Raw genomic sequence first — 17059 nt, 5'->3', positions numbered from 1 at the left:
ACTCTGAAATCATATTTCAAATGGAACATGTTCTAACAATTTATTTATTTATTTATTTTTTTGAATTGAAGATAGGGCAAGATGCTTCTTTAAGGGTACCCGTTTTTTTCGTTTGATCCATGAATAAATAGCAAAAAATTTCAATGTTAAGATATTATAAATTCATTTGGTTTTTAATAACCAATTGATCAAAACAAAAAATGACTGAGTGATTTTTTTATTCAAATCTGAAGTTTTTCGAGACTTTTTTCAAACTTCATAAAAACTCTTTAATTGAGTTTCTTTCAACCCTAACAATTGCAAATAGAACAAATATTCAAATTAATTAACCTAAAAATGTCTTTTTATTGTTATTTATTGAATTTAACAAAAAAGTTATTCAAAATTTCAATTAGGGGTCAGTTGTTTTTGAGAACGAAAACCCTAAAAAAGTTCGATGATTAATAAAACATATTGCCAACACCAAAGAGTGTTGATGAAAGTTCAATTGGAAACATTTAGCCTTTTCATAATGCTTGTTTTTGATATTTTCGGTACCCTTAATGTAGCATTATGCCGAAGATAGACATTTTTCATTATTCTTTTGAATGAATAATTTGAATGAAAAATTTCAACTTACTGGCTAACCATAATAAATATTTTTATGAAAAAAAGAAAAATTTATATTAATTTTTTGAAAACTATTCTTGCTTTCAAAACAAAGCATGATTCAGAATCGAATATATTCAAATGAAACAGAGCTTGCAAAGCATTGCAATGTTTACAAATTGCAGTTGCCAACTTTGGGTTGTTTTCCAATTGAAATTACTCTAGATGGAAAATATAAACACTCTGATGGAGATAGAGAAATATTTCAGAAACCATATCAATTTGCTGATCAAAATTGCGTGCATTCATTAACTGAAGAACATCTATTCAATTTTTATGATTGCGACTCTGAAAGGAAAGGCAAAAATTTATCAGTAGATTCGACAATAGAAATTTCAAAGTCCAAAAAAATCGAGTTTCTTCTTTATCTAACTTCAGAGAAGCTTGATCAACGACTCCTACAAAAGATTATCGATGACGATTGCGACTTCAACTTTCAACATATTATCCAGCCAATCTTTTCGAATGCTGAGTGCGAAGAAAGTTTTATAGATTCATTCTCGCAATATTACGCAAACTCTATTGTGTATACACTTTGTAATTCTTACTTTCTGCTGCGCGAAAAGGATAGCAATTCGAAAATAAATTTAAGAGCCTTTGGTACAGGATTCTTCACACAATATTTGCATTTTTCGAAAGTCCCCGACTCATTGAACTTTATTGGTTCAAAATTGAAAAGCACTCCAAATTTAGCAAATCATAATGAGATGTCATTACAAGGCTGCTCAGATCATATTCAGAATGAAATGGAAATGTTTTCGAAATGGTATCCGACTAGAGACATAGAAACGAAAGCGAAGGATTCAATATATACAGCAACAAAATACATTTTGCATGTTATGAAAAGCAGATTTCATATAAGAGAGGAAGAATTTTTGATGGGACTAATTTTACTTGAGAGGACAATATTTCGAAGCGAAAAAACTTATGAAGTGAAAAATGAAAAAGAACACGAAAAGGAAAGCGATACTTCAACAACATCTTCTTCGATTTCCCCTCATAAATTGAAGCGACCCCAGCTTTTGTTTTGCTTGACCAAGTCGAATTCCTCACTTTCGTTGATTGTAGCCATTATTATTGTTCATAAGATATTGACAGACAAGCCCTTCACAAATAAAGTTTTTTCTCAGATATTTGGAATTCCGCTGAAGTTTGTGAATGAATCGGAGCTGTTTGTGCTCGACATTCTGAAATGGGATACATATATTTCAAGAAGAGAGTTTGATGCTGCTTTGCAATGGAAGAAGGATCTGATGAAAAAAACTTTTTGAGTTTTCGAACATGAAACTGTTAAAAATTTGTTTTCATTTTTTTATGAAATTATTGAATTCTTAAAAATTTCATCATATCTGTTTGAAGTTTATTGTTTAGCATTTTTTATTGTTAAAATTAATTTTTAATGCAAAATTTAATTTTTATTGTTTTTCCTGATTTTTTTTCCTGATTTTGAATTACTTCCATTTTATTTAATGAATAATTGGCTGTTTTCTTTGAAGCATTCCGGATGATTATTGTGAAAATAAAACTTTTTTCGAATCAGCATTTTGCTTACCTGTGTTTTTTTATTTTTTTGTTCATTTTGTTGAAAATGAACACAGTTAAACAATATTGAAATCTTTTTCTTTTAAATGAGCATTATCTTTTTACTCCCAAAACCAGAATCAATTTTAAAGAGAAGTTATGAAATTAAAAATGAAACCCTGCTTTTTTCCAACAACTATCTCCCAAAAGCGTGGACATTTTTTTTAATGCTTGTAAATACTGATAATGTGAAAGTTCAATGTCTTGAAGCATGAGAATACAAACAAACTTCAAAAGCACATCATCATTATATTTTTGAATTTATGATTTAAGAATGCGCTTATTTTGAAATTGCAAAGTTTATTATTCAAGTTAAGACTTTTTGTTCAAAAAAATGGAATAAAAAGGGTGAAAGATAAAATGAAACACTTTCAAAGTATATAAAGAATAACACAATATTAAACAATGAGAGTCTAAGTGAAGGATGAACAACCGAAAAACAAGGTAATATACAAAAAATGAAATTATTTAGAAAAATATATTTATTTGTTTCTTTTTGATAGAAAACTAACAATAAAATAACCAATTGACCAAAAATGCAAAGAATTCCGTCAATTCAGTAAAAGACACATAAACAATAGAAAGAGAAAAAAACTGTCCAAATGCAAACTCAAAATTAATTCCAGACATATCCAAAAAATAAAATAAAAGAAAAAGAAAAAGAAATAACAATAAAAATAAAAAAGCGAGCAAACAAGTTTATCGAAATTTGGAAAAATTCTGATCTTTGAAAAGACTGAATAAAAACGGTTTAAAACAGTAAAAAATTGAAAATGGCATTAAACATTCAATTACAAAATTATCGACAGAAGAATATGACGCACAAATGCAAGCAACGACAATCAAATAAATTATAATCAAAATAACTCGATTTAGCAACAAATCACATTCTCTCTCTCTCTCTCTCTCTCTCTCTCTCTCCCTCTCCCTCTCCCTCTCCCTCTCCCTCTCCCTCTCTCTCTATCTATCTATCTATCTATCTATCTATCTGTCTGTCTGTCTGTCTGTCTATCTATCTCTCTATCTCTCTCTTTCTCTCTCTTTCTTTATTTCTCTCTCTCTCTCTCTCTCTCTCTCTCTCTCTCTCTCTCTCTCTCTCTCTCTCTCTCTCTCTCTCTCTCTCTCTCTCTCTCTCTCTCTCTCTCTCTCTCTCTCTCTCTCTCTCTCTCTCTCTCTCTCTCTCTCTTTCCTTTCAAAAGCTCTTTCATTAGAAGAGAGAACCATCTCAACAAAAATTTGTAAAATATAGGGGAAAAAAAAAATAAAAACTCGAAGAAAATGAATAAAACAAATTCAGATGACAGGCCAACTTTTAATGTTAGCTTCGAAAGAATATAAAGTCGTTATTATCTCCACACTTTCACACAATCATTGTGGAAGCGATAACCAAAAATGAGAGTTGTAGCTCAACATAAATACAGCCATCATATACAAACTGTATCATTTATATGTAAATAAGGATTGAATTCCGCTGACATTCACTCAAATATGTTTGATGTCATTTCTCAAAGAATGTGAAGTTTTTTCATTCTAATTCACTTATGAGTTACTTCACACATACTTTGCTCAACAAAATTTTCAAACACTTAAAATCTAAGTTAAAGAAGCTAATTCGAATCTTTCTGTTTTTTTCTTTCTGTTTCAAATGCATAATTTCATTTTTTCATATTCCCTTTGGAACTATCAGAGCGCTCATAAATATTCCAGAATCTCAGTTTATCTCCCAAAAGAGATTCGTTCATTTTTGCACCAACACAATCTTCTCCTTCTCTTTCTCTCTCTGCATCTTCGTCTTCATCGTCAACCGCAATCACAGTTTCCGAATCATCAGACTGTTCGCAACTTTCTTCTTTGTTGGAATTCTCCATCCATTCTTTGACTTTGCACACATTTTGTCCTTTTTTCGCAACTTTTGCAAAAATGTCAATTTCACCCTCCAAATCTTTTTCATTTGCTTCATGAGAATGATTGATATTCATATTTTCATCAGCAGAAACAATAAAGTTTGCAATTGCTTTATTCTTTCTATTATCACCTCTGATCAAGTTTTCTTTTCTGTTGTCAAAAGAATCATTTGAAGACATCACATTTGTGTGACAGTCAACTAAAGGCTCCTTTTTCTGATTCGACATTAAAGTGTTGAAGAAAGCAGTGAGTGTGGAGTTAGTCTCTGAGAAGGGCAAAGAGGAAGAGTTTGTTGGCGAGGCACTTGAAGGAAAAGTTTGATGAAATAGTAATTCTGATGTATTTTTATATGCTTCTTTTCTTTTGATATCCTCTTCAAACTGAGTACTGTTTAACTTTTTATTTGAACTATCCAGTAAAATGCTTCGTTGCGAGGGAGAAAACACATTCATTGGCTGAGAAGTTGAAGGAGAAGACTGAACATTGAAAGAGGCTCCAGAAGAAGATACGAGAGAACATGCAGACGAAAGAGTGGAGGAAGTAGGATTTTTTGTCAGCGCAGGGGTGGAAGGCGGATGAGATGTGGAATAAGAAGAAGCTGATGCTGATGCTGATATTGATGATGCTGTTGAAGATGATGAGACGAAGGAGGGAGAAGAAGAGGGTGAAGATGAAGACGAGGAAGAAGATGAATTTGAAACAATAGACAATGAAGTTGATGTATTACAGATGAGAGGTGGAGAAAGCAAAGGAGAAGAAAGATTGATTGAAGATATTTGAGAAGTTGCTGTTTCCGATAGAATTGAAGAAGAAGAAGAAGAAGAAGACGATGATTGCTGATTGGAAGAAGAAGGCAAGGATCCAGAAGCATTGCTAATTGGTTTAAGCATATCGAAGTGTGCAGTAAAATGATGAGGAGAATGAAGAGAAGTTGGCTGAAGTGTTGAGCTGTGCAAAAGACGCGGCTTTTGTTGCTGAGGTGTGAAAGACGGAGAAATATCCAATTTCTCCGATGAATTGACAGAGGAAGGAGATGACATACATTCAGATAGAGAAGAAGAATAAGAAGAAGAAAGCACAGAAGGAGAGAATACAGGTGCGCCATCAGATTTCAGAGGAGAAGGAGCAGGTGTCAAAGAAGCACAGGGAGAATCCAATGATGGCTCTGAAGTCAAAAGCTGCTGAGTTTGAGCAACGGAAGAGACCAAATTCATTGGCAGAGAAGAATGTTGAGAAGAAGATGATGCTATTGTTTTAACAGGCATAGGATTGCTTGAAGAAATTGGTTGCTGCAAATCAACTGTTGTTTGAGAGAGGAGATTTGGATAATTAAAAGGAGGGATTGTGTTTGATGATATGGAGGGAGGAAGCTTATAATCAGACAAATCAGAAGGAAAAGATGAAGTGGAAGGAGAGAGTTGAGAAGGAGAGTGGGTGCTTCTGTTGTTGTTAATGAAATTGTGCTTGGAAGATGGAATTGAAACAGAATTTGGAAGAAGAGAAGGAGCTTTGTAAAGCGAATCTGCAAATTGATGTTCGTTGTTGTGTGTTAAAGACGACGAAAGCAATGAAATATGATCATTTCTTTTGGATACTTCGCTTTCAACTTTTTCTTTAACATTTTTGTTTTCATCAACAGCTTCACATCTCTGTTCTTTGCATTTATCATCTCCTTCATCCATCAAAGAAAGATTGCCATATTCTTCTTCACTATCATTCAATCGAACAAAGCCTTTCTTTTTCTCACTTTTCTCTCTCCATGTCACAGTTCTTTTCAATGAGATTCCTTTCTTTTCACTAATTCTGCTGTTTTCTTTCGTATCTCTTGGTTCATCTTCAAATAATGTGTTATCCAGCTGATTCCACACAAATCCACTTTTTCCATCTTCTTCGTCAATAACAGTTTCTCTCTCTTTGCTCTTCTTCATCACTCCTTCTTTTGCAACGTTCTTTCGTTCATCAATCATTTTTTGTGCAATGCTATCTTTACTCATTAAATTGCTTTCTTCTGCTCTTCGGTTTGCTTCTTTCGAAGTTCTTTCAGCGATTCTATCTTCTTTCCGATTTTGGATATCCTTCATTGCTTTCTCCACCAAATCCTCTTCGTTCACCTGAGCAATCAATGACATCTCCTTTCCAGCAACATTCAATGAAGCAGTAGACGTTGTAAAGCCAGTAGATTCTGTTTGCATATAAGACGAAACATTTGCCGAAGAAGAAGAAGATGATGAAGAGGAAGGGACAGAAGCTGATGAAGCTGACAAATGTGAATCTGAAATTGGCGTTTGTACAGAAGCTGAGCCTTTCTTTGAGGAATTTGTGGTTTGTGACGAATTTGCATTCGAACTTGTTTCTGAATGAGAGTTGGAATGAGAATGAGAATGCGAATGCGAATAAGAAATAGAATGAGAACGAGACTTGACAAGCTTTTTTGAGCAGTTCTTGCCTATTGACATTGCTATTGCTTTGGTTGTTGTTGATGAGTGATCAGAAGAAGATGTGGAAGAGAACACAGGAAGAAGTGGTAGGTGATGACAATAAGGCGGAGGAGACAGATGAAAGCGGTAAACATCTGGAAATCTTGAGAGATCAGGCAGAGTCCGATGAGAATTGGAAGATGAAGATGAAGATGAAGACGACGATGAAGAAGACGACGGATGAGGATGCAATGAATCAGATTTCTTGTTATTGTTAGGCAAATTGAGAGGTGAATTTCTGCTAAAATCGATTTGTGATGTTTTGTCTTTTGTGAAATGTGCTGTCTGCCACTGTGAAATAACACTGTTTTCTTGTTCTTTTGTAGCTTTCTTCGAAAATGTCTGTTTTTTCTGCGTTGTCTCAAGGTGAGAAACAGTAGGAGAAATGGCATAACTCAACGGAATTGAAGATGGAACAAATGAATTTTGCAAATATTGATCATAATTCATTGTTTCTGTAGAAGTTTCATTTTTGCTGCTTCTATCTTGACGTTGCAAAGTCGAATGTCCACATTTTTTTCTTTCCCCTTTCAATTTCAACTCATTTTCTGCTTCAAAATCCTCTCTTCCATTCAGATTTCTTTCTGTCTCTTTCACAAGTTCATTCAACTTTTTGAATCTGATTCGGTTGTAGTCCAAAACTTCACTGAATTCATCATTGTCATCATCATCAAAGCTGACAATCACAACATCGTCGTCATCATCGATAATTGAGCCATTCTTGTTCCAGTTTCTCATATTTTTGCTTTGTTTGCCTTTGGATTTGTCTAAGTCTTCAATCGGAGTATGATCAATCCCGTAAAACTGAAGCATCTGAATCTGAACATACTTCTGAGGAAGCTGTTGCTCTTGCAACAAAGGCAATTCATCTTCACTTCTTTCTCTATGATTTTGTTTCTTCTTCTCTTTCTCCCTTCTTTCTTTTGGTTGAACATAACCTTCTTTCACTTTCGCACCAGATCCTGAATTCATCTTCCCCTTTGTATCATTCCTTTCCCATTCTCTTTCTTTGAATGCTGCTTTCTCTTCAATCGTCTCCATATATCTGAGCCTCGCATCTCTTGCTGCTCCGCGGGCATCTCTGAAATCAATTGGCTCCTTCGCAACAGGCAGAAGAAGTCCATTCAGTCTGTTCATTTCATCTCTTTCACTTTCTCTATCTTCTTCTTTAATTGCATCTCTATCTCTATCTCTGTCTCTATCCTCATCTTCATCATCATCTTCCTCAGAACTTTCCCCTCTGCTTTCTTCAGATTCACATTTGAATGCTGCATCAACAGAAACAGAAGTCGGATGCTGTGCTTTCACAATGCCTGGCTTGTCTTTCATTTCAGACTCGACATAATTCGCTTTCCTTCTCAAACACAAACTGCCAAACTCTTCCTCTTTGTTTTCGAAATCGTATCGTTTGTCGTTTCTCTTCTTTGTTTTCTTCGTCTTATTCATTTTGTCCTTTTTGTTTTTCTTGTTCTTTTTATCCATCTTCTCTTCCTTTCCCACCTCCAACTCACTTATCTCCTCATCTATTGCTTCTTCCATTTCCTTTAACCAGTCCTGCTCAGCCCTCCTCCTCCTCTCCTTTTCCTTCTTTCTTCTCTCTCCTCCCCCCAAAATATCAGAAGGAGGACAATAAGGCATCAACGATATGCTCACAAGCCCTGAAACGCCGCGTGTATCTCGGCGCCGCTTGGCTTTGCGATGTGCATGTTTTTGCTTCGGATTCTGGCTTTGCTTGCGATATTGATTAGGATCATGCTTATGCTTATGATTATGGCTATGATTGTTATTTTGACTGAGGCTGTAGCTGTGGCTGTGATTGTGATTATGCTGCGATTTTCTGCTATTTTTGGATTTCTTCGTCTTCATTTTGATTTTTTGGAGGTTTCCACCGAATTGATCATCCAGTTGGTTGTCTGATGCTCTTTGCTGCAATTGAAGAGAATTAATGGTTGCTTCAGCTTCTTGTGAAGGAGATAAAGCAGATGAAGATGGAGCTGAAAAAGAAGAAGAAGATGATGATGATGACGAAGATGAGGAGGAGGGTGAAGAAGAAGAAGAAGAAGAGCACAAGGGAGATTTACAAGGAGGAACAATATAAGAAGAAGGAATAAGAGTTTGGAAGATAAATCCTTGTGAAGCAGCTTGCTTGTCAGTTTGTTGCATCAGCACTCCATTTGGCATATTCATTGTTGGAGAAAAAGAAGTTGAAATATCACTGAATGAAGCACATTGCAGAGACTGTTGATAAGGAATGCTTTGAACAGGAATCAAAGCAGAAGAGTTTGGATAAGAGGTTTGTGAGGGAAATTGGGAAGAGGCATAGGAGAATGTGGGGGAAGGAGAAGGAAGAGGAGAAGAGGAAGGAGACGAGGAAGGGTAAGGAGACATTAAAAGAGAAGTGGCCATTGCACCTGGAGAAGGCTGGTAGCTCATGCGAGGCGTGGGAGGAGTGAAGGACTGAGCAATCTGTGGAGAAAGAGGAGAAGGGATGGGCGTTTGAGAGGAGGAAAAAGAGGACTGATAAGAAGAGATGGGAAGCGATGCCAACGAAGATGCAGCGAGTGGATTGAGAATTGGAGAAAGGATTTGCGATGTTCTGGACGAAGTTGGTTCGTAAATCGGATGCATCTGCGAGACAGTTGGGCTCTGAGACGTCTGAAGAGGCTGGGAATGAGACTGAGGCTGCTGTGGAGAAGAGAAAGAGGAAGGATAGTTTGTGGAGGTGGAGTGGACGAGTGGGGGTGTTTGAGAGGCAGACGAGGCAGAAAGAATGTTTGTGGCAGGAGAAAGAGCGATGGAGGAGGTGCGGCGCATGGCAGGTCCAAAGGAGCCAGACACAGCATTCGAAGAAGCAGTTGCTGTGTTGGATGAGGCTGATGAAAGAGAAGAAGAAGAAGATGATGATGCTAATGTCAATTGCTTGTCATTTTGTTCGTGACAACCGTATTCTCCTTCATCTGCTTCTTTGATTGAGCCACTTTTCTGTTTTCCCAACTGCAAAGAAATAGCTTCATTTGCAGAATTGTCTGAATGTGCATAGAAATAAGACAAAGTTGTTGATTGCAGAAATGAAGGAGGCGGAGGAGTTGAAGAAGAAAGCGAAAAGGCACACGAGGAAAGAACAGAAGATGACGAAAATACTCCATTTGGAGGAGCTGTGTGAGAAAATGGAGGTTCAGATGCAAAAATCACAGAAGAAGATGATGATGAAGACGATGAAGAAGTAAAATCTTTCAGCATGTTCATATTGAACGGGGATGGGTCAAAAGGATGTTGGTGCTGTTGCTTCATCAGTTTATACACAGGAATCTCCAATGAATTGGAAATGGACAAAGCATTCGAAGAAGTGGATGAGGCAGAAGAAGCAGAAGAACCAGAGGAGCCCACAAAGAAAGCAGGAGATGTGCCATATACAGGCGTCGAGTGCGAAAGCGGAGGCAGAAGACAAGGAGAAGGTGTGGAAAGCGAGGTTGGAGTGCACGAAGCACTGAGAACCGCTGGCTTTGTGTTTGTGAACACAGGAAGAGGAGCAGTTTGAGTGCGGGAGTGGATGTTTGAGTTTCCAGAGAGGCTGTTCTGCTGGTTGCTGCTGTCAGGTGATGCCGTGTGGATGAGCAAAGGCTGAGTGGGTGTGGCATTTAAAAAGGTTGGCGTTGAGCTGATTGAGAAAGGATCTGTTTGAAGCTGAGCGGGTTGATTGGTAGATTGAGATGGTGCATTAGATTCCTTCTGATTCAGTTGCTGCTGCAGATGATGATGATGAGGAAGTTTGTGTTTTTTGCCTTCGTTTTCGAATGAGTGGGATTTGCTGCTGTGTCTTTGGGAGCTTCTTTCTGTGGCTGACTTCTTCGTTTTGCTTTCTTCTGATTCCTTGTGGAACATGCTGTCATCTTGTAAAAGCTCAAAATCATCAATCGACTCATCGTGTTTCCTTTTCCCTTCAAATTTGTGTTTTTGTTTTTTGTTATCTATGCCACATTCTGAACTTTCTGTGGTTTGTTCAGAAATGTTTGAAGTTGATTGCAAGTCTTTACTCCTCTTTTCATTTTTTCTTCCAAAAAATCGTTTGCTGAAACGATTCTTTTGATAATCAACTTGATCACATCCATCTTTATCATCTATTTTGATCCATTGAACCTCTTCTTTGCCTTCTATTTGTTCTCTTGTAACTGCATAGCGTTCTTTGGACATGTTTTTATTCGGATCTTCTGATAAATCATGACTAATATCACCAAAATCAACAGAAGAATCACATTTTTGCTTTTTATCAGAAATCTTTTCTTTTTCAATTTTTCTGTTTTTCTCCTTCTTCCCTCTTCCTTTCTCACTGCCTTCGTTTGTTTCGCTTTCTGCTTCAGAATCGATCGACAAGCGCGACTTGCCAATTTTCATCTTCTTTTCCATCAAAAGTGCGAAAGATTCGACGCTTTCATATAAACTGGCTTCATCTTCAAACAGCATAAACTCACTTTCTGCATCTGAATTAGAATTCTTCTCTTTCATTGAGCTCAATCCATTCAAAGCGCTTTCTCCTTCTCCTTCTCCTCCTTCCTCTTTCCTCCACATATTTGGCAGTCGTCCTCTTTTTCTGTTCCTTTTGTTCCTTTTGCTTTTTTCCTTGTAGTACTTGTCAAACCACTTGTCAAATTCCTCCTCAAATTCTCCGTCTGAAAGATTGATGCTGCTCATTTCTCCGGTTCGAACCACATTCATTCTCGAAGCCACAAAATCTCTTATTCCTTGCTGCCTCCTCTTCAACTGCATCAACTGCCAATTCTTGAATTTATCTTTGATATCACAAGATGGATACAACTGGCTCGGAGAAATACAAATTGGGTTATTTCTCCGATCTTCCACTCCATTCATAATTTGGTTCTCCCACTTCTTCTTCTTCTGCATCATCTTCTTTTCCTGCGCTTTCCCATTGGCCACTTCCAGCACATCAACAAGCACCACATCGTCAAACAGCCTCTGCGTTTCTGGCTTTGAAATGCGGTCTTGAAGGTCGCAGACCATCCGATGCGTCCGCAAAATCGTTTCCGGCGACTCGTTTTCTGTTAGAATGGAAGGATCAGTGGAATACGAGTCAGAATCAGCAGTGAGAATTGAATTGTCGAAGGAGGTGAACTTCCTCCTCCTTCTTCTTCTGTCACCTCTGGAAAGTTTGAAGTCATTTTCAAGAGAGGAATAGTTTCCTTGGGCAGAATTGAATGCTGAAGAGGAAGAGGAAGAAGAAGAAGATGATGATGTAGATGAGGAGGAAGATGAAGAGGAAGAAGCATGTTGATAAGATCCATTTCGTATTCCTTTTGTTACAAATGCTCTTTGCAACTCTCTTTGAGCTAACCTTTCTGCAATCAATTTTTCTTTGAAACCTTTCTTTGACATTGTGTTGTTTGAAGTCTTTCCCCACGAAAAAAGTCTTTTCAATGCAGAAATCTTGCTTTGCTGCTTTCCCTTTTCTTCAGTCAAGTTTATCGTCATTGGACGTATTGTTAACTCTTTTGTCAGTTTTAACCCATTCTTTTTGTTCTTCTTCCAAGCAAACTTCATCTTCTTCGTTTTGGTCTTCCTTTTTTCTTTATTGTCGGTAAAATCTTCTCTTGCTTCTGAAGTAGCTGACTTTGAAATTGTTTGATTTTCATCGCTTTTACTGGAATGATTAGAGGAAAGAAGCAGCATTTGATCACTTGACACATCTTTTGATATTCTTTTCATTTTGTGTTTATTTGCATTGATTACATTATTGTTAACACTATTGTTTTCACTATCTTCATTTCCCAAGTCATCATCATCCTCCTCCTCTTCTTCTTCTCCTCTTCCTCTCTCAATACTTCCTCCTTCCACAATAAAATCTGTGCTCTGCGAATTCAACTCAATCCATCGCTTCATCAGCTGCACCCTCTCCACATCCATCTTCAGCCCTTCAAAAATTGACCTTCTTTCTTCTCCTCTCTCTTTCCTGCTCGATGATTTCTTTCCTCTTTCCTCTGCCTCTTTCATCTTCCTCTTCGCCTTCATCGGAGAATATGACATCCTCCTCAGTTTTTGCATCCTTTCCTCTTCTCTCTCCCTCCTCCTCAACAGTCCCTGTGACATAATCATTGAGCTTTCCTGCCATGATGGCGGAGTATATGAAAGTGTGCTCATGTTGAATGTGCCATTTCTATCATACGAATTGATCTTTTGTGAATGCCTGTTTTTCTTGATGTGTTGTGTTATCATCGGAGAAGTTGGACTGCAAGCAGCACTTCCAAACGGTTTGTACACCGAATAGCGATACTCCATCTCCATAATCCTCTTCAGCTCCTTCTCTCTCTCTTTCTCTCTCCTCTCCATCATCCTCCTCATCCTCTCTCGCTCTTGCAGCTCCCCTTCTCTCCTCAGCAGCGCCTCTTCTTCGAGCTCTCCAGCACCAATTCCCTGCCCAGTAACAAGTGGACGAGTGAACATGGTGCTATTGCTGCATCTGCTTTCGATGGTTGCAGCAAGAGGGATTCGGAACCGTTCTGTCAGCGAAGCACGAGGATTTAAAGAGTAAGGGTCGCTGGTGAATGCATCATGGGCAGCAAAGAGATGGAGATTGTGGTGAGTGAAGTGTGTTGTGTTAGGATTGCCAACGAGGTGGAGAGGGGGAGGAAAAGGCTGCTGGAAAGACGAGGCTTCGATGAGCGGGTGATCGGTGTGGATAACTGAAACAGCGGGGTTTAAAGGCGTTTGGTTATAAAATGAGAAAGAGGAAGATGAGGAGGAAGAAGAAGAAGAAGAGGAAGTTGATGAAGTGGATGAAAGTGAAGGAGAATGAGATGGATCGTGGTTGAGGCTGCTTTCTTGTGTCTGAGTAGTTGTTTGTGTTTGAGAAGTGTATATGCTTTGCGTTGCTGTGTTAGAACACCTTTGGGTGAATGATTTTGTTGGAAAAGAGGAAAAAGAAGAAGAGGAAGAAGAAGTTTGGAAAGTTGTTGTTTTTGTGGCAGAGGTTGTTGAGTGCCTGCAGGAGCGATGGCACGTTGGAGAAGACGAATGAGCACGTGATCGGCTCTGCCTGCGGAGCAACAGGCGGCAGGTTGGTCGCTGTGAGTGATGCATTCGCTTGGGAGAGAAGGCATTTTCTGAAGGAAGCTGGTTGCATTTGGCTTCTTCTGTCGATTGACTTGGAAATCCAACAGCGCAATTGACTGTGGAGATGTCTTTTTGTCCTTCGCTGAATGTTTGCTGAGTCTGCTCGCACTTCGGCATTGCTCTTTCACTCATCTCTGGATTCATTTTTCTTTCATTACAAAATTTATTAACTTCTTCAACATTCATCACATCCTTCTCTTCCTTCTCTTCTTTCATTTTCCTCACTTCTTCCTCTTCTTTCTCTCGCTGTTCCGCTTCGTATGATTTTGAAGAAGGCTGCTTCAATGCAACTGTCACATGCTCATCCCCCACAAGCGTAGGAAAGCCGAGATATGGCATTGGTTCAACCGGCTGAATGATTTGAGGCTTTATCTTCTCTTCTTCTGCTTTTTTGTCTGATTTCCCTTCCTCTTTTTGAGTGTTTCTTTCTCTTTCCTTTTCTCTTTCTCTTTCTCTCTCCTTCTCCTTCTCCCTTTCCTTCTCTTCTTCCTTTCTATTTCTTTCTCCTTCTCTTCCCTGGAATGCACACTTCATCCTTCTCCTCTCTGCCCTCTGCTTCAGCTTCTCCAGCGCCTCCTTCACTGCCTGTGAGTCCGGATGCACTCTCAGATACGCCTGCAGCCTTTTCCTCTCGTTCTCTCTCTCTTCTTCTGCCTGTCTCCTCCTCTCCTCTCTCTCTGCTTCTCTCAGCGCCATCCTCAATCGCTCAGTGGCTGAGGGGACATACGGGCGGAAGAACCAAGAAGGAACAGTTGACTCTGGAAGAGGGAAATGTCGATTGCGCTCCACACGAATCTGAGGCTCCAGGGGAAAAGAGGAGAGGCGAGGGAGAGGGGTGGAGGCTGGCGAGGCAGCAGAGTAGAGGCGGAAGATTGGAGGAGACGAAAAAGAGTGGGAAAGAAAAGCAGAAGTTGATGATGCGAAGGAAGAAGGGTCAATGGAAGAGGCAATGAGAGGAGGTGGGTTGACAGACAAACAGCCGCCTCCGTTCCATTCAAAGATTTCATCGCAGACAAACCCTTCTTTCAGAGCGAGGCAGGAAAAAAGGGAATGAAGATACTCGTAATCAGGCTTGGCATCGAATGGTAATTCTGAATGGATACGTCAAAAAAAATAAGCAAAAATAAAGAAATGGAATGAATATGTTTGAAAAACAAAACCAAATAAATATCAAATCAAGTTTAATTGGAAAATGAAATAAAGAGAATTTATATGTGAAAGCAATACTCTTTTAAAGAATGAAATAAATGAAAATTTTCAAACCTCTTGCGTATTGAATGAATCTCATAAACTCCCAAGGAACGTTCTTGCAAAGTTCTTCCAAAGGAGTCTCTATCTTTTTCTCTCCAACACGAACACTCTTTTCTTTCTTATTGGCAGTACGAAGACCTTGCCAAGGCAACGCTCCTTTAAGGAAATAGACAAGTAAATAGCCTAATGACTCCAGATCATCTCTTCTTGATTGCTCAAAGCCTCGATGAGTGTTAATACTCACATATCGGAGCGTTCCAGTGATTCCAACTTGCTCTCTAAAAGGAATGTGTTTCTTTGTTTTTGAGTTTCTGTATCTGTGAGCAAGACCAAGATCAATAAGATAGATAACTGATTCTGATGAGCCACGACCAATCACAAAATTATCTGGTTTTATGTCTCTGTGTATAAAATTTCTTGTATGAAGGGTTTGCAATCGTGTTAGGATTTGATGAGCAAGATTTACAACAGTTTTCAAACAAAAATAATGATTGCACATCGAAAAAAGTTTGTCTAGACTTGGTCCAAACAAATCCATAACCATGCAATAAAAATTTTTATATTCTCCACAAAAGTATATTTTTGGTATTCCAGCAGCTGATGAAAGAGAACGATACAAAGCAGCCTCTTGTCGAAGTTGAGGAAGAGATGTTCCTTTCTTTTCGATTTTTACTGCCACTTCGAGGCCATTCAAAATATTTTTACCTTTGTAGATCTCTCCAAAAGAGCCAGACCCAACTTTCTTCTCGACATCCACATGGAAAATGCTTCCAATAATCCATTGATTGTTCGTTTGAATTGCATTCTGAGTTGATGAATCCTGGCTAGATGCAGCAGCATCCATCAAATATTAACGGAGCACGGAGGTAATACCGTTAAAAGCTGCTGAGTCCCCAGAAAAAGATATTTTTTTCGGAACTTAGACCAGCAACGGTCAAGTATGGGTATCAAAAAAGTTGAGAAAAAATTATTGTCTTAATAATTCATTTTGATTCTTTGATCAATGAATTCTTTTTCCTATTAGGAAATGAAATGAAGTATTTTTTGCACTAAACTTTGTTTCAATTTTTTTTATTAGTGTAGAATGAATTTTATTTTTTTATTTAACTTTTTGAAAAGAATGCAATGAAATATTTATATCAGTTTTAATAAAAAAAAAAAAAAAAAGAGTTGGATAAATAAAAATATGAGTTGAACATAAGTTAGTTAAAAAACGCAATAGTTAAATGTCTAAGAATAGAATAATTTTTATAACGCACAGCAATGACTGGTATGATAGTGAATAACATTATGTAATTGTGAATTGGTGAACTTATTGAAAAATCAAATGTGCTTTCAATAAAAGGAACAATATGCGTGTGGAAATATATATATATGTGCAAATGGATTGTGTGGGGGAATATAAGGATGACGAATAGAAATCAACAGCAATGATGAATTTGAACGCAAATGCAGTCAGCTTAATAAAAAATAAAAAAGGAAAAGAAAAGAAAAAAGAAAGAAAGAATATTTTGTGGAAAACACAGGTGCTGATGCAATGTGGGAGAGTGTAAAAATTACCGGGAACAAAAATATCTGGTTAAATTAAATAAAAAGGAAATGAAAAAAATAAAATATTTTTATTTAACAATGAAAATAAATTGAAGGAAATATAATATAACAAGTACTAATGCGCACATTTAAAAAAAAAAAGAAAGAAAAAGAAAAAGAAAACTGAAATAAAACAGAATCGCATTGAACACTTTAAGAAAAATGAATAATCAAGCATCATCTTTTAGCGGAAAAAAGTAAGAAATTTCAAGAAAAAAAAGAATAACAATTAGAAAAAGCTATATTTTTTCAAGTGAAGGATATCAATTAGGAATTATAAAATGAAAAAAAATGAAGCAAAATAAAATAAAATAAAATAAAAAGCCAATAAGAGATATAGAACAATACACAATATTGTAAATTAATGAAGACTGGAATGCACAACAACAACTTTTATTTTAATAAGACATTTTTAAAACAAATGAAAAGAAAAGAAAAGAAAAGAAAAGAAAAGAAAAGAAAAGAAAAGAAGGAAAAAAATGAGA

At 37.3% G+C, this 17059-nt stretch overlaps 2 protein-coding genes across 2 annotated transcripts; both read right to left on the bottom strand.

Annotated features, from left to right (window-relative positions):
- Nucleotides 1-3249: 3249 nt before the first annotated feature.
- On the bottom strand, nt 3250-3453 carry MONOS_17059 (uncharacterized protein; the record flags this gene model as incomplete). Its single annotated transcript, XM_067869941.1, has 1 exon — nt 3250-3453. The coding sequence occupies one exon, from the start codon at nt 3451-3453 to the stop codon at nt 3250-3252; it is 204 nt and encodes a 67-aa protein (XP_067734429.1).
- A 402-nt stretch (nt 3454-3855) lies between these two features.
- Nucleotides 3856-15828, bottom strand: MONOS_1533 (putative Casein kinase I; the record flags this gene model as incomplete). The annotated part of the gene is made up of 3 exons (XM_067868200.1): nt 3856-14824; nt 14997-15385; nt 15515-15828. The coding sequence occupies 3 exons, from the start codon at nt 15826-15828 to the stop codon at nt 3885-3887; spliced, it is 11643 nt and encodes a 3880-aa protein (XP_067734428.1). The 3' UTR covers nt 3856-3884.
- Between the last annotated feature and the right edge of the window lie 1231 nt (nt 15829-17059).

The sequence above is a fragment of the Monocercomonoides exilis genome (genome assembly GCF_001643675.1).
Source record: "Monocercomonoides exilis strain PA203 chromosome Unknown scaffold5-2102611, whole genome shotgun sequence".
NCBI lineage: Eukaryota > Preaxostyla > Oxymonadida > Polymastigidae > Monocercomonoides > Monocercomonoides exilis.
Note: the sequence above shows the minus strand (reverse complement) of the source record. Positions and strands in the feature narration are given on the sequence as shown.